Below are 24,496 nucleotides of genomic sequence, written 5' to 3'. Positions count from 1 at the left end.
GATGAAAACTAGAAGTTCTGGAAGAAATTCATGGAAGTACCAAAGAAAATATTGTTTCAACTATATATTTGTGTGTCAAATAAGAGTTGTTCTTAGAACAACTTCTATTGAAGTTATGGAAGAAGCTTTTTATTCCCAAATTACAGATCAGGAAACTGAGAACTTAAAAGGATATGTCACTTGCCATTAAGGAGGCTCAACCTGTTTTACTATTGATATGATCATGATAAATACTTGATATTCTAGAGAAGCACAGTTTAAACTTACAGCTTTTTCTTGATGTTTAATTCTTGCCACAAAATGACTGTCCAAAACCAAATATAAGGTCGAATTTCTTTATTTATGCTGAGTTCTACATTCTCAGATACTTTTTCAGCAAACATTTAATTACTTCCTGCTACCTTCTGCTCAAAGATAGCTCTTGCCAACACTTTTTTTTTTCTTTTGAGTTTTCCTTAAAATACCTTTTTAAAAATTAGCATTTTCTTTATCTAGGCATAGTTGTTTTCATTATGCACCCTTTGGTTTTCCAGCAGAAGTTAGGAATTCTGTAACCATCATATTAGTTGATCTCATGAGAGAGATAATGAGGAAAGGACTCCATAGTTAGGAACATAGTTATGTTCTAGAGTGGAGCACCTCAGTGACTGCAAAGTCTGATGAACCTGCCTGTTCGGTCCAACGTCGGCCCCAAGAGGACAGAAGTGAAGTCTGACCTCACAAGTGACTTCCAGCAAGTCAGACCCTTGTTACACAATCCTTTGTTGTCATTATGATATTTTATCTAGAAGCCATTAATTTATATCAGAACATCACTTCCTTACTCTTACGTTTAAGGAACAAAAACACTGATACAGAAGAAATGGACATTGAAGTATGAGTTTTTGATTTTGAGGTGGAGATTGATAGTTCTCTTACTGAATGTTTTGGATCTGAAAATGTCACAATGCCACTGATGGGGTCTACATCATTCTTGTAACCTAGTTTTAGGCGTTTCGAGGATTTGTCTTTAACCTTTCATTTAAGTAATCCTACTCATTTTGTCTACTTATGAAATGTGCAGGAGGTGGAGAACCTGTTTGTAATCCTAGCAGCAGTGCTGCACCTTGGAGACGTTCGGTTCACTGCTCTGGCCGGTGCTGACTCGGCGCTGGTTTCTGACCTGCAGCTTCTGGAGCAAGGTCGGTGGAGCTCGACCTTCTGACGTTCACCTCGGGGATGTGCAGTTTTGTAGACCTGCCGCTAGATGGAGACACAGTGCCGAAGAGCCAGTGCGAATAAAACCTTTGCTCTAGAGCAGGATTCAATGAGGGGAGAAAAACATCCACTGTGTTTCTCCTTATAAATGGTTATAGGAATGAATAACAAGATGTACTTTTGTGCTCTCATGCTGTGCACTATAACAGCGTTAATTCTTCAGCACATTCTTGGGTTTGTTTATGCTGTTCTAACTGTTCTCCGCCCCACCCCCGCCACCCAGTGTATTTTGGGGCCATGTTATTAGCTAAACATTGAAACTGAATGTAATGACTTCCCTTCAGAGATGTTGCCACAAATCTCTCTTTTCTGAAGTTGCCTCGTTAGTCACTCCCAGATTTTTTCAAAACACCTAAAAACCACAGATTGTGCACGAACAGCTTATCTTCACCTATAATCAAAGCGATTTAACCAGGAATTTGAAGGAAATAATGCAGTGTCATCTGTGAGGACAGGAGAAAAAACCTCTTGTGATTTAATGCACAGAGCCACAAGAACGCACTGTGGTTCTGGTTACTCGAAGACAGTTCTCTAGTTGAATTGCACAGTCACCGGGCCACTGACTTTTCTTTAAGAAACACATTTTCTAATGTGTCTACATAGAACTTATGACTATAAAATACAAAGTCATCGGTATCAAAAAATGTATACTAACTTTATATTTCTAATGCTGCTTTAATTCTAGTGGCTGGAATGTTACAAGTATCTACGGATGAATTGGCCTCCGCCTTAACAACTGATATTCAATATTTGAAAGGTAAAATTTTCTGTACTCTAACTTGCATCTTAGTGCGATTCGTGGTCTTATTTCATATATGGAAGTTAAGGACAACTTTGACTGCCCCTGCTCGTGAAACTGTTTCTATGAGTTGAATGGCAAATGAGAAAAGCATTATGAAACGTTTGGTCACTGGGATGCCTCTGTATTGTAAACTCTGTGCTCTCAAGAGACCGTTTTATTTAACCGATCACCTTTCTAGCTAATCTGTCATTTTAGAAAACAAAGCCATCCATCCAAAATGATGTGTTCCAGTAGTGTTGGATTTGTTTGTGTGTGTGGAGCCCTCTTGCCCTCGCCGATGAAGAACTAACCTTTTCCCTGTACCTCATTAGTCATAATAATAGCCGTCATTTATTGGGCATATATGAACAGATGGGCATTGTGCCAAGTGCTATAAACATTGTAATTTGTGAATTCACACACATTGCTGCGAGGTAGGCATAACTACTTCCATTTTAGCAGACGAGAAAACCAAGATTCAAAGAGGTTAAATGACTTCGTACGTCAGATCGTTAGTGAATGGCATGTTTGGCATTAGAATCGGACGCTGTCTGACTCCAGGTGACATGCCTCATTTCTGTGCTGGATGCGTCTCTGCTCAGTCTGTGAGGAGAGTCGCTGCCCATGTGTTCTCGATCGTCCACTATAAATCATGGCCTTCCTCTTGATTGGAATCGTGAGGGCTCACCGTCTAGCTGATCATTTTTTTCTAAGTCACTACTATTCTTTCCTGCTGTCCCTACTGGACCTATTTGCAGGTGTTCAGGTATGTGATTTAGGATTTCTTCCTCATCCAAACTTAATGAATGGCCCCGTTTTCCACCCAATTGCCCCAAAGTCGTTCTTGATACCTCTTCTTTTCCTCCTCCTCCATCGCACAGATCAGATATCCAGTTCGACCCCATAAGTCTCAGTCATTCTTTCTGCCTTCTCTTCATTTCCGTCGACACTGCCTTAATTGATCACTCCTTCCCTGGGTGACGGCAAGAGCCTCCTGGTTAATCTTTTGTCTGGCCTTATTTCATTTTGCCTCCTTCCACGCTGCTTCAGAAATAATCTTTCTGAAATGCAAATAGGATTTTTATCATAGGTAACAATCTTTCAAAGATACTCCAGCTCATTCAGAGGAAAGCACATCCTTTCAAATGGCCTAGGAGGCCCCTTTATTACCTGGGCCATCTCTAACTTTTATGGTTCGTCCTTCATCTCTTCTGCACCAGCACTCTGCTTCCAGCCATACCAAGCACCTTGAAGGTCTCCAAATACATTATTATTTTCTATGCTTCTTTTTTGTTTTTAGAAAAAATCAAACTCAACTCTGGTACCTATAATTTAATACGTGCAGGTCCCTCTACTGACACTGCCCTTCCCCTCCCCCATCTCATGTTGGTGACTCATCAGAACCCCTCAGTCATCCTTGACTCCAGGGACCTCAATGCTACAATAGCATAAGTGGCCACACCTGCTTCCACTACCACCTTCCATTGGGATGGGTTGTTCCCAACAAAACTCAGCAGCAGTTTTCTTCCCTTACCTGTACCTCCAACTGATTGACAGTCCACACAACTCATTTCCCACAACCATCATCCCGTTACTAACTCCCTGCTCATACTGTGGTTACCACTTTGTCACAGAATATGAGTTCTAGATCCTGTTCACTCTCCACGCCCCAGCAAGAGTGCTGTGACAGGTTCCGTTCCAAATCATCCTTACTCTTTTCTGTTTTTTTTCTTGGTCCCTTCTTTAGTCTATTGTCTTCGGAAAATATTACCACTCAAGATTTCAATCTCTGTCTCTTTGAGAATGACGTAGAAATTTCTACCATAAAGCCCAATCTTGTTCCCAAACTCAAGACCCATATTTTGGTTGATTAAACCACATCTTTGAAAATATTTAAAATATGACTAATTTTCCAGGTGGCCAGGTTTCCAAATACCTTGGGATGATTCAATATCCAAACCAGTGAGTTGTAATCAGAAAACTTGCTAAGAGGGGCCCTGCGAAGAGCTGGCTTCCTAACTAAGAGGAGGTTACACAGTTTAGTGAGGGGCAAAAGCTGTAGTCAACATCTTGTAACAACTAAGATTGCAATGGATATGAAACATTTTACATAACAACCAACAAGACATTCTCATGTATTAGTGTCCTAGTATAATTTTTTAGCATCCTTTGATATATGCAGGTATGTGGAGAATAAATAGGATGTGAGGGATACCCTCGTTCCTATGCCTTCTCTTCTGTTGTTTTAGGAGATACGATAATACGACGCCATACTATACAGATTGCTGAATTTTACCGGGATCTCTTGGCCAAGTCTCTGTACAGTCGTCTGTTTAGCTTTCTGGTGAATACCATGAACTGCTGCCTCCACGGTCAAGAGGAACACAGAAGGTAGGAGTTGACAGACACTGACTGTTATTCCTGTTACAGACAACTGAAAGGCTCAGCTTTTAAAGATGCTTCATATTCCAGCATGACCCATAAGTTAAACTTCATGAACACACCTCATTTTAACAAGTTGATTAAAGTTGAAGGGTTTTATTGATTATTCCTTAGGGATTAAAGCCACCTTCCTCAGCCAACCACCCCCCACATCTTTGAATTAATCAAATCATCTCTTATGCACACATTTGCAAATACATCATCTCTGGACTAAAGGTTTATATGGCCTTTTGTGCATCACAAATTATAAAAATCTTATAACTCTAGGAAGAAGACAGTCTAAGCATATGTAAAGCACTTGGGTTTGTTGAGTAGCCAAGCCTCCCTCAGAACTGACTTGGTGACATGTTCCAGATCAGGAATCCTTTCTCTTGTTTCTGTACTTATTTTGTGGATTATTTGACAAATGGTCTCTGTGGTAATCATTTGGGCTCATGCCTTTAATCTTCTTTAAACAGTAGCTTTTCAGAGCTATTTGATCATCTAAAAATTATAGATCTCCATGACATCTTGTCAATGAAAAACTTTGTTATTATTCTTGTCACTGATAATGACTTTGGGCAGAGCATTGAAAGCAAAATCACGTACAGAAGTCTTCACATGTATGCTCGTCTTTGAATGAAAGCTTCTGAGAATTTCTTTGTTGTCCATATAGACTTCTTCAAGAAATTCCTGGAAATTGCTGTCTTTAGAGGTTTATTTGTGAAACATTAGAACTAGCACATATTAATGGGAAAGTTCTTAAATAAATATAGACATCTCAGAAGATTTCAAGGACAAAAGGATACTACAGTTCTTATTCAAATGTACACGTATATAAAATCCCATTAAACATTGACCAGCATATTTAATATATATTCCGTGATTTGAGGGTAGCTACAGTATAATCTATATTTCAACAGAAATACCATAGTGTTTGGTATGGTGAGGACTATTGATTTTCCTATTATTTCTTGTTATCAGTTAACTTGTGATTTTCCTGTAATATGAAGATTATTCACAGAATGATTCAAATATGCTAAATCTACCAAATTAACCATGTATAAAATTGACAGTTCTGCTGAAGTTGACATTGAAAAAAAATAATATATAAATCCAGCTCCACATAGAAACTTTTAGGAAAATTCCATTTGACATTTAAGTCTTACAAAGTCTTAGATTTGTATAATTGGAAATACTTATATATGGTCTAGATTTTTGACTTCACACACACATACACGTACAAAAACTACAAATAAACTATGAAAACACATTATTTCCTTTTCAGTGGTAATATTGCCACTGTGTCAATATGTAAATTTATGATGGTGGTCTTATCTTTTAAAATTCCTTACTAAGCAAATGAATGAGGACAGGAATTAGTGGGAAATTAGAAGGGAATCGGTGTATTATACATTTAACTTCTAAGAAACAGTATTCTCATTTGAGTTATAGCTCCAATTTTTTTCCTCTCTATTTCTCCCAAACCTGAATTTAAATCCCCAAATAATTAAAAGAAAGGTTATATTTGCAGCATTTCTAACTCATTGAAATTCATGGAAAGCTTAAGGTTTTGCAGATTTACACACCCATTTCCTAAGGCACAGAAAGGTCTCAAAAATTTGGATAGCCTTAGGATAGGCTTTTGTTGTTTACCAATGCCCAATTTTAAAAAAAATTGTAATCAAGTCAGAGAAGATTTTAAATTACGTATGTATATATGTATGTATGTATGTATGTATGTATGTATGTATGTATGTATGTATCTGTGGTTAAAGTTGGCAAGCACATTGATGCTCATGGGATAGACATATTTTCTACATTTTTTTTTTTTTTTTTTGGTAAATTTTGTGTTTGTCTGGCCAAAATCGAGTCTTTAATGTGGAGCACCTGCTGAGCTGTGCCTGCTGTGGTCCTGACTCCTGTGCATCCGTCTGTCCCGGACGCTGCAGTGTTTGACCACTGGGACTGAGCAGCTTTCACTCAAGGGCCACATTTTGTGTTCAGGTCAAGGCGAAAGTAGAAACACACTAACCCCTGATTTGTTAGGCTTGTCAGGTGAAAAGTAATCATAGTAACAACAACGCCAACAACAGTAATGTAATACCTTATGTTCGCTTAAAACTTCATTTTTCCCAAAGAGTGTGCATCTAAATTACCTTCAGAAGAAATGCTCTTAAACAGCTAAAAATGGCACATTTCATCGTTGAAGAAACAGCGACTCTAGGAAACTGTAGGGCATGGACCACAGCCTGCTTCCTCAGTCCTGTTTCCAGTACTCTTCCCTTTGAGAAACCCACTTAAAAACCACAGGTATAGTATTTTAATCATTTTCTGAGGAATTTTTTTTTTCTAAACTACATTTTTCTGACTTCTATAATAAAGGATGTCCCACATCATCTAACTTTGCATGAGAATGCCATCCATTGCTGTAAAGCTCATTATTGCAATCTACTGGAAGGCAAGAACATGCTGCTATCTTCACCTGACCGTGACCTCCCCCAGTGGGCAGATGGCCAGCCCCACAGGACACCGCTCTCCTGGGTTTCATCAGGTCCTCACCTCCAGTTGGTTGCTACTTCAGACACCCATGTGTTCAAGTTTGCTCAATGCTGCCTCTTGGGGGCATCACCTAACAGCACCCATTTTCACCTTGGATTCATAATTAAGAAGTAAGACAATGGAATGAGGCATGTGGGAGTTGAAATAGCAACTGTGTGAGTGACACGGCAGGTACTAGAGGGCACAGCTGATACTACAAGCAAGTGGCTTCTGACCACTGCACCCCAAATTAGACCCACCTGGCCACCAGGTCCCAGGAAGCCCTGAAGGGGGTGATGCCTGCTTGAAGTCCTCCCCCAGAGACCAGGAAAGGACAGCCCTGAGCTCCCTAGGCCCAGGTCCCCTCCCAGACACCAGGACATAAGTCACTCTTGCAGAGACCAAGAGAGTGACAGTTGGTGGAGCTTCCTCTTCATGCAAGCAAACCCCAGGACTATGGATAAACATCTCCACCTAACAAATGTGAGTGTTAATTCACAGTCCATAGACTTGAAACTGCAGGCCTATCTAATGCAAGAAGGTATATAGACTTTGGGACTCCTGTTTTGAGTGATTTTAGCCTTTTTTCCTAGTGTTTTCCAAGCATAGAGCTGAACCTGTATGGCCACTGGATATATGGAAGACCCTTGTGGTTTGTTCATAACCTGCCCTCAGTTCACATTGCACTGATAATATTTAACAAATAAAATATTATTTTAAATAATATCGAATCAATTTCTAAAGAAAAACTAATAAAGTCATTGAGTTTGATTTGACTTTTCTAGTATGGTTCGGCCTCAACAACTCTGCGAATCACCAACTGACACCTGATGGCCACTGTAGGTATAAACAACATCCTCGATTAAACCATTTGGAAATCCTTTGTAGGGGTTCCTATCACTTCTCGTGTAGAAAATTGGCCAACGCTGATGGGCATCAGAGGCACGGACCTTCTGCCCCATTCTCCTGGCTGGTCTATTTTTCCCCAGTGAATCCAAAGTCGTGCTGTCTCTTCCAACAGGTGCAGACATCCTTCTCAAGAAGCGGCTATCTTCCCTTGGGCGTTTGATTAATTTGACTCAGGGCAAAGTCGTGCTCTTCTAGTTCTTTTTTAGGAATCCTTGTGGTGTTTGCCGGGGTGTCTTCTACACTGAGCTGGCATACTTAGGAGGTACGGGTGTCACACGGTTCCCCAGAGGCGCACCATCCCTGCCTGCCCTGCTGTAACAGACATAACACAGGGAACTGCAGATGGTCAACTCCTTTGCTACTCTGGCACTGTGTGGGTTTCCTTGCAGGGTTTAAGCACCATGCTTTAGAGCCCCCACCTCACTCATATGTGCAATCTTTAAAAAAAATGGTTCTCATAGAAATGGTGCATAGAATAATGGTGATCAGAGGCTGGGCGGGGGGGGGGGGGATGAGGGCGGTGGCAGGAGACGTGCTGGACTGATGGATATGATATCACGCTGTCTACCCTAACTGAATCATTGTGCAGTGTGTGCATGTGTTAAACAACGCACTGCACCCCACAAGTATGTACAAGTGAAGGTTAAAATAAAATAACCAGAGGTAGGAAAGGAGGAGGGAGGGTTAGCGAGAAATTGGTAAAGGGCCACAAGAGTGACTTATGTCCTGGACCGGGGAACTCAGGGCTGTCTTTTCCTGTTCTCTGGGGGAGGACTTCAAGCAGGCATCACCCACTTCAGGACTTCCTGGGACCCGGTGGGCAGGTCGGTCTAATTTAGGGTGCAGTGGTCAGAAGCCACTTGCTTGTAGCATCAGCTGTGCTCATTCAAGAAACTGGTAAAGTCCCCACATCTTCCCAAGTGTCCTCTTGGATGGGATTTCTCTGGGTTGAGGGGAGAGAGGAGATTGGGAATGGGATAGTGCCTGGAGAAGTGGAAGACATTTCAATTGCTCAGTTTTTGTAACGATTAAACAAAGATACGTGCTAAAGTGTAATTAGTAATAACTGAGACTTAAAAAAAAGATAAATGCTTTTTAGCAGCTCTAAAATTGGACCTGTTTCCTAATGCAACACTTCATTTATTTCTACATGACCTGAAATCCAAGTTTTTGGACAGCACAATTTGGCATGCAAATATAATATAGTAAATAAACTTGAGTTTCAAACATGCATAGTGATAGAGTTTGGATGTGTTGTCCCCCCAAACTCAGGTGGAAATCTGAACCCCAATGTGGCAGTGTTGGGAGCTGTTTGAATCACAGGGCCTGATCCCTCATGAATGGATGAATGCTCTTCCTGGGAGGTGGGGATAGTGAGTGAGTTCTCACTCTATTAGCTCCAGCGACAGCTGGTTGTTTTAACAGACCCTGGCACCTCCTCTCTCTTGCTTCCTCTCGCCCTGTGGTCTGCTTGTACCCGTCTACCATGAGTAGAAGCAGCCTGAGGCCCATGCAAGATGCAGCTGTCCCAGAATTGTGAGCCAAATAAACCTCTTTTCCTTATAAATTACGCAGTCTAGATACTCTATTATAGCAGTACAAAACGCACTAATACACAGAGGAAGATTTTTTAAATTTTTCACTGAGCCTTCTGTTTCTTCCGTATTCCCATTTCACATTACATTCTTATAATATTTTATTTGACCTAAACATAAACATTTTAAAACAGTACAATTAATTTTGTTCAGCTTCTACGAGCTACTCATTCATCCAGGCCAGTTCCTTGGACACCTGGTCGCAAAAACTTGTTTGCTTCCCTGGGTTAACTGCAGGTTAAATGCGATGATGCACATAAAGCTGTCATCACAGTATCTGACATAGTGGGAATGGTGCTGTAAGAGTAACAGTGGTGGCTGTGGCTGGTAAGAAGTCTTCTTAGTTCATATCAGTTTATTTATGGGGAAGGGGCGGGCTATGAAAAAAATTGAGGTGGCTCACACGTTGCAAATCTAAGACACAGTCTAATCTCTTCCTTTTAAATTTCAGTAATCTTGTTTGTTTTACAGAGTAGCAAGTAGAGGAAACATTTTGTTCTTTAGACATAGAAATGTCACTATTCCTGTAACACTACTGGGCTATGAATGAGGTGTTTGTTTTGTTTTTTAAGATGCTTTGCTCAGGTTTGCTTTGTGCTAAGCAGCGATAATGGGTCTCTATTGATCAGTTTCCACACCGCTTCTCTTTCTCATCTGACACAGGTATGACATGTGCAGCATACCTGACTAGGGTCCAGAGCACAGTGTGTGGTCTTTGTTGCAAAAATGAGGCCCACGTGAGTTAGAAACATTGATATTCCCTGATCCATAGGGATTCCATGAGGAAAAAGTAACATGGAAAGACACTAGTTCCTGAGAGTGGACGATGACGCTGCATTGAGAAGTAGCGCATGGAGGCTCTGTAGAGAAGGGGACCCTGTGGAGCGTCTGGAGACAGGGGGCACAGTGAGGTAAAGTGGAAGTGGAGGCTCAAGGCTCCCACTATCAAAGTGACAATGTCTTTCCGGGAAGCATGGGGTCACCATCCCCATAACTGTCCAAGTCTTCGTCCTTTGCTCCACAGAATGAAATTGATTATGGAGACAGAAAAGAGGGCTACTGGAGAAAAAATAACACTTGTGAAATTTCTTAAACTATTAAATCTCCCCTCTGCGACCCAGTATAACTGTAATATGGGTTTAAATAAGAGAAGGAAGAATTAAATAGATATTACACTGGTGAGAAAGAGGGAATGCTTCAAAGAGAGGCTGAAGTTATTTGTTTAATTCAGATATCAATTCAATGATTTAATTCCTGAAATCATCGGTAGGATATTTTTTACATCGTACCCCATTTCTGAATTCACTTATTTCAATTATAAGGAAAAATGATTTTTAAGTCAGTGTGGAATTTCCTAGCGGTCCAGAAAGATTTGCATCAGCATATTTACCACACGGCTCATGTGTTCCCCAACAGTCTGATTGAGATCATTTGTACAAGCTGACAAATTACAAATTTGTCACTGTCACAGTTACCGTGTTAACAGGGGGATGCTGCTTCCTAGTATCACAAAACTATTGACTCACTCTCTGAAATGAGAAAAAGAAAAAAGCATCCAATAGAAGGCACATTGAATACCTGTCAATGTAACAGGTGAGCACATGCACCCTGGCATCTGACCACACTTACGAGAATGTTTGGGTTTAAATGAATATGAAGAATCTGCACTAATGAGACTGTAACAAACAGTTTAATATTCTTTGGAAAATGTTGTATGAATACTTCTTCATTAGGTGAGACTTGCTACTCTTTCTTAACTAGAAGAAACAAATATTTCATGTAGAGAAAAAAATAATTATAGCCTTGAAGAATTCCGCAGGCTGGTTCAAAAAAGAAACCCCCTCAGAATTTGGATAATCTGTGTTTGGTCTGAAGACTGTCTTATTGAATGACACTAGAGGGCTGATCTTTGGCTTTGTTCTACTAAGAATTAGTTTGTCTACCACTAGTTTCAAATGTTTAGTGGTGTGTATGCACGTGTTTGTTGGCTTTGCAAGATTTTAAATATAAGAGAATTGTTTTGCTGTTTATATTACGTGATAGATTTTCTGTGATTTCCATTTGCCTCTGATTGATGCAGTAAGGTAGCACTTAATATGCTGATGTGATGTTGTAATGGATTTCAGTTTTTTAAAGGTCAAAGTCCAGCTTGGGAATCCAGTGAATGGCATAAACACACACGCGCGCACACACGCACGCACGCGCACACACGCGCACGCACGCACACACACACAGTTTTCCATGTAATTTACGGTGATTAGATGATCCCCACCCCACCCCCACTTCAACCCCAGAAAAAAATCCACATTACTGGGCTGTAATAATTTCTTAATTGGTTGATTAAAGAAATTAACAAATTCTGAATTAATAACCTCAATGTCATTCATCGTCTCCTAGTAGTTCTTGAAGACTTTTAAGTCTAAATATTTTTTTGTAATAATTTTGTTGTTGACTTTTTTAAATTAAGGAATTCCCTTTTGAAATTTTAAATAAAATTTATGATTTTAAAAACGTATACTCAGATGCCTTCTAATAGATAAATAACATAATTTATAAAACACTAAAATGACGGTAATCATGTTAGTCTGTTTTGTAAGATTGCTTTTAGTAGGTTAGATTTTTTTAGCTCTTTGCTAAGGATCTAGTCCATTAGGGTCAGAAAGCAGGAATGTAGTTTATAAAATGCTCCAGGGGGCCTGAAGATGGTGCTAATGAGGGGACATCTTTCTGCTGCACTGCAGGCAAGCCATTAAAAATATCTTTCGGATTACAGTTTACACACACTGTTTGCACAGATCACGTATAAAGACCTTACCAAGCATCTTAGGACAGTTTTCAAATTTTATCTCATAGTTTTTTGTTTTTTTTTTCACTTTCTTTGCAGGGAGATTTACCATTACTTTTGCGATAAACGTCACCTGTCTTTACCGTGAAGTCTTTGTTACGCTCACTAAGTACAATAGCAATTGGAGGTGTATCAATATGCTTTAGACTTTGGGATATTATTTTCTATCAAAGTTTAGTCAATATTCAACAACGTGCTATATGTCTGAGACCTAGGAGTTCATAGGCCCACAGCACGGTTGTGGCCTTCAGGGACTCACCATCTCCTCGTGTCTTACAGGATACACAGGCCTAAACTTCAGATCAGGTGTGTGTACGTATGTGTGTGCCTGTGTGTGTGTGTGTGTGTGTGTGTGCGTACATGTGTGTGATTGTTTTATTCTCAACTTATTCTACCAAGATACAATCTATGACTTTGTAAAAGAATTGGAATGTAGCCATAATACCAATAAATTATTCTTGCAAAAATACAGTCATCTTGTGAGAAATTGAGGTCAATTTGGGCAGATTGATGCCTTCCAAGAGCGGCAGCTGTTGGGAGCAGCCCTGGTATGGGAGAGCTGTCCATTACTGGGACTTGAGAATCACAACAGGACGTCCACGCTTCATTCCTCCTGCCACGCTTCCTCACCGATGGGGCTGCTTCGCTTTAGATGAGGCCTCGTCCTCATTTCCTCCAAAAGGAAGGTCTGGGGATAGTGCTCCTGCCTTCCTGAGTCAGGTGGCTGGGAAATATTTTAGGAAAAGAAGTAACATTTTTCAGCAGGTGCCCCCTTTCCCCATACAGAATGGAGCTTGTGGAAGCACTACCTGGCTCCAGATTTAAGCACTTTCTGCTCTGACTGTCCACATCACTGCCTAGATGACCTATAGTGGTTCTCAACGCCGTGGGCTGGGGTGGGACTCAGTGGCCTTTGCAAAGCACAGGAATATTTAGCCAAACCACGCACATCTCCCCTTAACACTGCAGGAATCACAGTGAGAGAGTTTTCGGTGCCCTTCAGTTTTCCAAGTTTGCATATCTAAATGGTAGACTAGGTGATAGAAAAGCAGAGTGAAAAGAAAAGTTCTAGAAATTACATGTTGTTCCACTATTTTGATAATAAAATCGGACATTAATTACCCCAAGAAAACATCTGACCATATGATACGTTCAACACCACTTGAGGATCTTAAGTAAAATCTCATTCTCTCTTTTTTATCTGATCTATGTTTTATAAATTGCTGTTCAAAGTTCAGAAAAGAACAGGGTACATTACCTGTCCTCATTTAACAGACACAAAAACTGGGAACAAAGAGAGCCTTGCTTGTGAAGCAGGCATGGAACATGGATAAATGAGTCTGACTAAGAGCAGCACTAAAATTGTGTGTATTAGTTTCAACTTTCTCACTTACAGGACTTTGTTAAAATAATTATGAAGATTTAAACTAGCCAATGGGAATTAAAATTGGAAAGATAGATACAAGAAAGACAAGAATCTGAAAACCTAGACAATCAGTTCATAAGCAATTAAGTGCTGGTAAAAAAGACATCCTGTGCATTACCTTATTAATTATAATGAAAGTAATTAATTCTTAATAAATGAATTGATATTATTAATTTTGAAATGTTTCATAAAAATAATAAAACACCTGTTGTGCATTTCTGATAAAATAAAAATAGACATCCTTTTTTTTTTCTTTTTTTTGGCTTAATTTATAATATCCTTTATTATGTGTCTTTTTTTTTATTTTGGAAAAGCTTTCATAATCAAAGAGAGTACAAAGTTATATAGGCAAGCTACCCATTTACCTACTACCTTGAATTAACACTATTAACATTTTGCAACTTTTGCTTTAGATTTTTATTGACAAAATAAACAGACAATTTCAACTTAAAGCTGATGTCCTTTTGTTTTTCTATATAGATTCATTCCTCTTCTTCCCTTCCCAGGGACAACAGTATAATAACCAATTCTGTGTAAATCTTCCACAATTTGTTTTATTTCTCTAGCTATTGGTTTTCATAAGAAATGTATAACATTGTGCGTTATTAGGAATTACAGAAATGCTATCCCACATTTTATTCTCCATTTCTCTCTCTTTTAACTCCACATGGTTTTTGAGATTTAACTACACTGATACATCAGGAGGTAGTTCATTTTAACTGCTGCATTAATTCCCGTGGATGAAGAAACCACAATACTTGCATCTGTTTCCTTATTGATGGACACTTAAGTCTCTTCCTTTATGTTATCAGTTACAAACACTGTTGTATCTTTATACATGTCTCCTGAGATATATGTTTGGAATTTTCCCTGGGGTCTGTATTTAGTGGCAGAATTGCAGAAAGAATTAATTTGCATTTTCCTAATTATAATTGAAGTTGAACATCTTCTGGGAAGGTGGGTCGTGTACCACACCATAGCCACGAGCCCATGGCTGTACAGTGAGACCTACACAACCATATGCAGCAGTCTGACTTTAGGGACTTAACATTAGACATTATTTTCCTACTCCAAGGTCATTGTACACTTTTTCTAAAACTTTTAGATTTTCAACACATCTGGAGTATTGATGTGTAAACGAGAAATTGATATGATTTTATATTTTTAGTTGGGTATTGAATGATCCCTACCCTGTTTATTAGCAATGATTCTTCATCCCCTTCCTGATATTTAATCGATTTGATTAAAACTGCATTAATAATATATTGTTTTCATTACTGAGTTCTCATAAGTTGTTCTTATTTTTCTTCTTTGGTTTGGTTATCCCTGGATCTTGATTTTTGCATATGAATGTTATAATCACTCTGGCTCTACCCATAAAAACATTCTTTTGGGATATTGACTAAAGATACATTTATAGATTAATGTCTCTTTTAGGCTGTTGATTCTTTTCTTCCACAAATTTGATCAATAGTTTAACATTTATTTTGGATTCTTTTATTCCTTAAATAATTTTGTATTTTTTTCATCAATTTCTTGCACATTTTTTTTCTAGGTACCCTCTACTTTGTGTTGCTATGATGAGAGGTATTTTTCTATTACATTTTAATTTGTTTATTGGAATACTGAATCTTGCATTTTCTGTGTTGATCTGATATATAGGAACCCTTCTGATTTTTCTTATTAGTTATAATCATTTTCCTGTGGAATGTCTTTTTATTTTACAATGTAAATGATCACAATTTTTTTTTCCTTTTCTCTTATGACTCTTATTTCTTTTCCTTTTATTTCATTGGCTAGCATTTCCAGTACAACGTTGAAAATCTGTGATAGTAGTGCATCTTCTTGGCTTGTTTCCAAATTAATGGCAATGCCTGCAAATATTTGCTGTTAAATAATAAGTTGACTTAGAGTTCCAGCAGATAATCTGTGCTAAGTTTTTTCAGGTATAGATGAGTGCTGAATTTTATTTAATGTTTTTCTTTATCTGTTAAGATGATTATAGCAATGATCTCCTTCCCTTTGCTCATATGGCAAATTGTACTGATGTATATATTTTGATGTTGAATCATTCTTAATTTATAGTGTAAATGCTATTTGTTCATGATATATTAGATTCAGTTTTCTAGTCCTTATTTAGGCTGTTTGAATTTAATTAGTCAGATGAGATTCTATTTTTTTTTTCTTTTTATGCCACTTTTTGCTTTCAAGTTTACATTACAGAGTAAATTGGGTAGCTTTCTCTGTTTTTCTCCTCTCTAAAACAATTTATACTAAATGAAAATGATATATTCCTTTAATGTCTGGTGAAATCTCCCTAAAACTTCCCGAGGATTTGGAAGGAGGGTTGACTTTAGGATAGTAATTATTTTAAAGTTTGTAAGTCTATTCAGATTATTTTCCTTCCTTTTTCAGTTCCATATATTTTCTAGAAAATTTTCCACTTTAAGATGGTTAATTTATTCACCAATTAACTCATAGCTTTTTAAAATATTTTGCAGTCTCTACTGCAGTTTAACAACTTTTATATTCCTGATATGGTTTATTTATGCATTTCCCCAATATCATTGATAAGTCTTGCTTGAAACTTGCCTGTACGAATTCTTTATTTTCAAAAATCAATTTTTTTGGTCATTTCTTATGATTATGTTTTGTTTTACTAATTTCTGAAGTTTTATTATATTCTTACTTCTACTGTTTTTGAATATTGCTTTTTTGTTCTTTTCTGAATTCCTGTTGAATGTTTCTTTCAGATTTTCCAATGATTTTTTTTTTTTTTACCCTGAGTCTATAAAATATCTTCTAAGTACAGCTTAGTGACTCCAGAAGTTTTACATGTAATGTCTCCTTTGTTGTTTACTGTTAAATATTTTGTCTTTATGTTGCTTCAGAGATAAAATAACACGCAGTTTGTCAGAAAAATAAATTTGACACACTATGTTTTTCCCTCATTCATCCAAACTGGGAATTTTTTCCATTAAATAATGAGATTTCTTTGATTCCTTTGAATATAGTATGAGTGACTTCTATTTCTGTGTAGACTTATTTAAATCATGATGCTTATTACCATGACAACCAAAACTACACAATTTAGCAAATATCTGAGACAAAACCTGCTTTCTAAATAACTCTCCTTCTGCTCCATTTCCTTACCAAAACACCCATGTGTATAATGATTTCCTAAAGAGCGAAAATTTTTTTTCTCTGTAATTGTACATTTGTTTTTCATTATTTTGTGACATCATTTGAATTTTCAAATAAAAGAATCCAGAGGAATAAAAAGTATTCAGGTTTTACCAAAACATTATGCACATTGTAATGCTCAAGAATCATTTTCAATTATCACATAATAAATACAAAATAATGGTTAAATATTTCCAACTGTTAGTATGACAATTATCATTCACTATGGACAAAATTGTTGTTGTAAGATTTAAATATGAATTATGTTTTCACTATAAATTGCTTGAAGAATAGTGCAGCTTATTGAGTCAATAAAGAGTTATGTGCTTTTGACTTGAGTACATGTTTTCAAGAGATGGGGAGAAGAATAATTTTGCCAGATCTATTAGAATATGACTTTTTTAGTATGAAACAGTAGTTGTTTTGTCTTTTTGGTAGTGACTATGATGTTATTTGTAAATATTATTTGAGAACCTACTAGTTTTAATAAAATGTATAAGAAATTCAGTGATTTGCAAGGCTAATCAAAACCTTCTAGCATTCTACCTCTCCAGCTCTTTCTTGAGCCAAGAGTGCAGAGGCTAAAGCTTGGATATTTCATACAAAGCATAAAATCCATTGCATGGCTGCCCATCCCTCCTCTCCTGTTTCATTGCTAGCCGGGGAAATGCATTTGGCCTCTTTTCAACCCCCGATAACCTGTCCTGCTCAATAGAGTTAACCGAATCTGTGTTTATTATGCTCTCTGTGCCTGTCATTTGAGCATAGAGGCAGTTCTGCCAGAATAAATAATGCTGCTGTGTCGTTCAGACAGGAGAGCAGAATGTCCCATTCTGGCTCCTGGTGACCCTGTCTCTCCCTGAAAGAAAAAATAAAAGAAAATAAATAACACCAGGAAGGAAATGTCAGTACCACTATTTATTGTTCTCCTTTTTTGAATATAATTTTCGAATTGAGGAGGATGTGCTTTTCAGCTAAAGGACATTTTTAGTTTTTGTCAGCCTCAGGCTTTGAACTTTTCTCTCTTTGCATACTGTCTTAATAAAAATACATTTTCCAAGCCTGGCTTCTTTATGCATGAAGGTGTAATACGTGGTGAAGGTGCAGTTATGGTGGTTATCACTTATTGAGTGTTACCTATAAATGAGCCAAGCTTGGAGCTAAGGATTATTACCGTTTATATTGACATTAGTCATGAGGTAGGCATTATTGTCTGCTTTTTTCAAATAAAGAGACTGGAATTCAGAGAGGTTAAGTAAATGTCCCAAGTCATACAGCTAGGAAGTCAGATTTAAAAACCTGAGTCTTTCCAAAAATGCTTCCCACATTGAAGACCATCAGAAGAGTGAGACAAAAAAAAAAGTTTTGAAGCTAAAACATTTTTGAATTAACCCTTTGATATATAGATAATTTCTTTATTTCCATTGAAATTGTTATTAAAGTTAAAAATATAAGAATATGGGCATGACCCTGAGGGCAAAGCTGTTCTCTGTTTCTTTGTATCTGTCTATCTAGCATCCAGCACAGTGCTTTGCAAAACAATGTACTCAATACAGATTTCTTGAAATGGTGAATGAACTCAAAAATGAATTAAGTAAAACCTAACTTAAAAGTCACTATCAAGAGAAGAGTCATGTGGTACATTGCAAAAAAAAGGTCTAAATTCTTTGTTATTCTCTGCACCCATGCCCTACACAATATGACTTTGACGCTTCTATTATCAAGAAATTAAGTCTATTTCCTCTGCCTTTGAATATGAGCTGCACTTGTGACTTACTTCAGCCATGAGAATACAGCAAAATTGATGGTGTGCCAATTCCGAAGCCTTGCACCAACCTTCTTTCCCAGATGTCTGTCACTGCCACGTGAATAAGCCCGGGCTGTCTTGCTGAAAACAGAGAGAGAGACATGGGCTGCTCCAGCAAGGCATTGGGGTTAGGTCACCTTGCACCTGCCAGCGCCCTTCAGGCGACTCAGGCTGACACAGATTTGTGAACAATATATTCTTTTAAGGCACTCAGTTTGAGGGTGCCCGTTATCCAGCAACATCCACTAGCTACAAGTCACTATCTGATTAATTTTCATTGCTGCTACTTGGAACCACAAGTTTCGAGTATGTAGACGATTGGTAGAAAGACAGTTCTCCATTTCACAAGTGACTTGAGAGATTCTGAGATGATCTCCCTTCCCAGTGCTTACAAACTTTGATCTGTCATCTTCTGGGCCAATAAAATCTCAAACCTTTGGGTAATCAAGAGTTTTGTTTTTCAGTACTTACATTAAATTGCAAACATACCCAGAAGTGCTCTTTAAAACACCTAGTAGCCAGAACCTCATGGTGGTGGGGGTGAGGGGAATGGGAAAATTTAAGTCAAAGGACAAAGGATACAACGTGCCAAATGTGTAGAATGAAGGAACTGAAAGGTCTCATGGGGAGGACAGATATCAATCTTTAAACATAAATGAAAACAATAACGGGATAAATACTGCTGCAACTGTGTTCAACTTCTTCAAGCATGTATTGTGATCTCTGCGTGAAGATCTAGGCTGTTCACACGTCTTGCGTGGAATTTTCTTCCTTGTGGTCACTTTATATTAACACACAGTGCTTCAACTTCTTGTAGTTGGTGGTGTCAATCACAGTAAGGTTCACTAAGGTTCTAACATCATGTTTGACTTGGCAGTGCCAAAATAAATATGCATTTCAGTGCTTCGCATTTAACAACTGTTTAACTAGTTATCTCTACCCATGCAAAAATGTGGTTTAGGTAACCATCCCTTTTTTAAAAAAAGCCGTTTTATTGAGGTTTAACATAGCTGAAGTGCACATATTACATATGCTGTTCAATGGATTTTTACACATGTAATATGACTATGTAACTTGGGCACACGTTAAAATGTAGAGTATATCCAATGCTCCATAGGGCTTCTTTGCACACTTTGTAAATGCCTGGCTCCTTTTGCTTCATGTTACGTGCAGGAGATGCATATCTAATGTTGGGTGTGGTAGTAATTCATTCTTATTTTATTTCTGTGTAATATTCCTTTACAAAAATACGCATGCACACAACACTATTTACCAGAACTTAGTTATTTCCTCTTATTGACAGGCACTTAGGTTTTGACAAGTATAAATAAAGCAGCCCTGAACATTCTTACGCATGTCTTTTAGTGGACATATGTGCTCGCTTTCCTGGATATGTGCCCAGAAGTGGAATTTCTGGGACATTCAGTAATTGTGTGATTAGCTTTGGTAGATGAAGCCAAACCATTTTCCAAATTTCAAGTTTAAGCTACTACCAGCCATGTATGAGGGTTCCGGTTGCACCACCTACCACACATCCCACACGTACAGTTGTGTGTCAGCTCTTCTCACTGTTGTCGATGTTTATTCATGTTTCTGTCTGTGCTTCCTGACCATCCTGTTTAATAACTGCAGAATTCTCGATGGAGCAGTGGTGTCATATTTATATTTACGTAATAGTCTACTATTCTCCTGAAATGAGAGTTGTTTTAGACTAGGAATGCAAAAGTTAACATAAATTAAATATTATTTATGGTTTTAAAAAAAATGTGTGGTAGGCTGAGTTGCTTGTTTCTAAAGATGCTTTTGGTAACAAAACACATATACATCACTGTTATAAATGCAGCCTATTATGAATAAGGACATATATTCATTAAAACTACAAAGTATTTATGCTTTTAAGCTAGGAGTTGTGTGGATGGACTTAGAGAAAATTATATAAAGAGAAATAAGCCAGGCATAGAAAGAAAAATACCGCATCTTCACACTTATTTGTGGGAGCTAATAAAAATAAATAAGTAAATAAATAAATGAACAGGTGGGGAGGGAAGAAGACACAACGATCACAACAACTCCTTGATTTTGTTAAGACGTGAACAGATACGATATTAATGGGGGGGTGACGGGGAGAGGGATTGATAAAGGGACACCAAAAATCAACTTTATTGTGTACTGATAACCTAAAACTTGAGAAAAGCTGTGAGTGCTAGCTTTCACAATATGGAGGACAGAAGTAACATTGTATTGTTTTACTCTTGTTACCTCCTGCAGTATCTACTTACAGTTATTCATGAACTGCCAATTTTTAAATCCTACATAGAGACAGTTCCCTTCCTGGTTTCTACATAGGTCAGGGTTAGACTGTGTCTGTGACCAGCAGTTGGAAGTGATTTTAGGCAGTTCTTCATAGCCTTGCAGCCACAGGACCTAGAGTTAGGTGGCCTGGATTCAAATTCGGGATCCATCTTTTACTAATGTGTGTCCTTGAGCAATTTGATCACTGTTCTCTGTCTCAGTATTTCCTCTGCAAAATGAAAATAATTATTGCATTTATCTCATAGGGTAGTTGTTAACATTACGTGAGGTAGTGCATTTTCAAAGGCATGTAACAGTGCTTGGTACACTGTGCTCAATGAAATGTTAGCTCTAGTTTTCATCCTCATTTTGGGATTTTCTTACATATCCAGGCTAATTAACTGCAACCTTCACCTCAAGGGGTCCCCAAGTATGCACTTTCTGACTTCTGATCCAGAGGGAGGAAGTGCAAGGGAGGACCATGCGTAGGAATGATGTTGCTTTGCACGATACCATGCAGGAAAGAGGAAGGCGGACGCTGCTTTGGTTATCTCCCACCTCCTAGCTCAGCTTGTCAGCAACTGCAAACTTTTCCCATCATTTCTGGCATGGATTCGGAGAGCGATAAGCTTCGTACTTTCTTCAGTCAATGAATAAAAGGGAGGGACCCCCAACAATATGCAATGCTGGGGTCACCCCTGCTCCTCCCATGGTCCTCTCATGGACTAGAAAACCCTGGCCGATTTAGGGAAGATAAGGAATGGGCAGTTAACCCCCACAGAGAGTACACCTTGCCAATTAAATACACATACACACTCATTTTAACTAAATAAACGAGCATGCTGACAGTACAGTTGGTGGACGCCACATCACAGCACAGCCTCCCCAGGTACTTTCCACTCTGACCTTGTGTGTGAGCCCAGCTGAGCCCAAGGGCAGTAAGTCTGGACAGCAAGATTGCTCAAGTCTGGAATGTGCACATTATTTCCTTCTTACCCAGTCTGGGGTCCTACTGGGCTATCATCAGCCTAAGAGCTGATTCAGCTCTAACTCCATCTAAGGGTTTTGTGCCAAGCAGAATTAAGTGATTTCCTGCACTGAGTAAATACTTAGGAAACTCTCTAGAGAATCTCCTTGCCTAGGGATGATTGAGGATAAAACCCGGCTTCTACACACCTTCAGGTCCCTCTGTTCAGATGAAGAGAGTTTGTCCACACTCTCAGGTAGACATTCTCTGTAATTCAGACTGTTCCCTACTCTACTGCACTCTATATTATACATGGAAGATAAAATCTATACATGGAAGGAAGAAACTAAATCAAACAGATGGCTTGGCATTTAATATTTCATCTAATACAGAAGGTGCTGTATTTTACTAATGAGCTAATGCAAGTTAGACAGTTTTGTTAACTATCAGGAAAGCTCTCAAGAGAATTCTAAGGCAGAATTTGAACTAAGACGGGCTACCTCATTAACATGTTAATTTTGCCTATAGGATTGAATCCCAGTTGATCAAATGACCTCTCTCAGTTCCTCCTTGCCAGAAATTGGATGTTGAGTTAAATGCCTGTGTAATGGGAGTCAGCTATCAATAAAGAGAAAGATAGTAATGCTGACTGCTACATAGTATGGGCATTTTGCTGGCTAAAAGTTCTTATAACTATCCTGCCAAAGTTGCTGTTGCAATAACAGACACATATTTCATTCAGTCATAAGTGATGAAATAGATTTTTTTAAAAGAACATGTTATGGTTCTCAGTAATTGCAAAAGTCCTAGAAATGCTTTAAATTTACATTTAATACTTCTCCTGACAACGTATTTCCTTCCTTACCATCTTTTGTTAAAATGTATTTTTGTTTTGTAACCAAATATGTTTGGAATCCAGTGTTGATGAAATGTGAAAAAAAAATTACTTAGGAGGAGTGCCCCTTCAACAAAATGTATGGTACTCTAGATAACTAATTAACAATTAATTTCCCAGTCATAGCCACCTGTCCACTGTGTGTCAACACAAAATTGGGAAGAGGAAGTGTGTACAAAGTGACATGGTGTCACTGGTGTCTCTTACGCCTTTCCCTAAATTCAACCAAAACTATACGCTGTAATTATAGGGCCCCCTGCTGAGGACAGCTGGGAGACAACCAGGGGAGTCAGACGTGAGAGCCCAAGGGTCCTGATATAAGCAGGCGTGCTTGAGACCAGCTTGAGACCAGCGCAGGGCTGGCTCCTGTGGTCCCTGCTGCCCCTCTGTCACTGGGAAACCAGACGCCTTTCTCCTTCCATTGCTGGGCTCCAGTTTCCTCTCTCATCCCCTAAGGTTACTGATGTCCCTTTCCTCCACCCAATCAAAAAATGTCCTAACATGTATTTAATCATATGTTTTGTTTTTTTTTTTTAAAGATGACCGATTAGGGGATCTTAACCCTTGACTTGGTGGTGTCAGCACCACGCTCAACCAGTGAGCTAACCGGCCATCCCTATATAGGATCTGAACCTGGGGCCTTGGTGTTCTCAGCACCACACTCTCCCGAGTGAGCCATGGGCTGGCCCTAATCATATGTTTTTAAATAAAGCGTTTTAAATAGATTGATGATAGAAATTATTGTAATACTCAGTAAGAACATGTAGAAAATGAAGAAATCACCTGTAGGCCTACCATTCTGTGACTTCTACTGTTAGTATGTGCTTTATTTTTCCTGTGCTGTGGGTTTACTTTTAACGTGGTTGAAATTGTACTATAAATCTTCTAGAGGTATACAGTTTGTTTCTAGCTTTTGTTTTTAGCTTAAACAAAAATCTTTAGCTTTCATGAACATTTCACATGTTTTCATATTGTCTTTATAAATATCAGTTGGATATTTTCTGGTTATAAAAATAACAACGTTTTGGGCCGAGCCCGTGGCGCACTTGGTAGAGTGCTGCGCTGGCAGCGCGGCGACGCTCCCGCCGCGGGTTCGGATCCTATATAGGACTGGCCGGTGCACTCACTGGCTGAGTGCCGGTCACGAAAAAGACAAAAAAAAAAAAAAAAGAAAAGAAAATAACAACGTTTTAATATAGAAGCCTTAGAAAATGTGGAAGAATAAAAAAAAAAATGTAAACATTTCCTCTTCTCAGGCTTGCTCTATTTTTTTCCGGGTCTCCTGGATGTATAAATGAGGTTATTCTTTATACAGAATTAATATATTGCTTTCTGTTAACTTGACAGTTTCATTAAATTAATTCATCATGTGATGCATGCTATTTAATTAATTGTGTCTTTAGTGTGGGATATTGTTATTTCTTTTTGTTGTTACTATAATTAAGATAACAATGAACATCCTTGTTCATGAGTCTTTAATTGCATTTCTGATCGTTTTCTTAGTATAGTTTCCTGTACATAGAAGCACTGTTTCAAATGATAGGAACTTTTTAAAGCTCTATGCCATAGAATCAAAT

General features: G+C 38.3%; 1 protein-coding gene across 1 annotated transcript in view; it reads left to right on the top strand.

Annotated features, from left to right (window-relative positions):
• MYO16 (myosin XVI) overlaps positions 1–24,496 on the top strand; it is a 491,528-nt gene that overhangs the window by 275,627 nt on the left and 191,405 nt on the right. Inside the window, exons 17-19 of the mRNA XM_063102217.1 lie at positions 1,064–1,181; positions 1,943–2,014; positions 4,288–4,429. Of these exons, the coding sequence (XP_062958287.1) occupies positions 1,064–1,181; positions 1,943–2,014; positions 4,288–4,429 (332 nt within the window). The remainder of the gene's footprint in view (positions 1–1,063; positions 1,182–1,942; positions 2,015–4,287; positions 4,430–24,496) is intronic.

This window comes from Cynocephalus volans, chromosome 7 (genome assembly GCF_027409185.1).
Source record: "Cynocephalus volans isolate mCynVol1 chromosome 7, mCynVol1.pri, whole genome shotgun sequence".
Lineage (NCBI taxonomy): Eukaryota > Metazoa > Chordata > Mammalia > Dermoptera > Cynocephalidae > Cynocephalus > Cynocephalus volans.
This window is presented reverse-complemented; position numbering and strand designations above follow the sequence as displayed.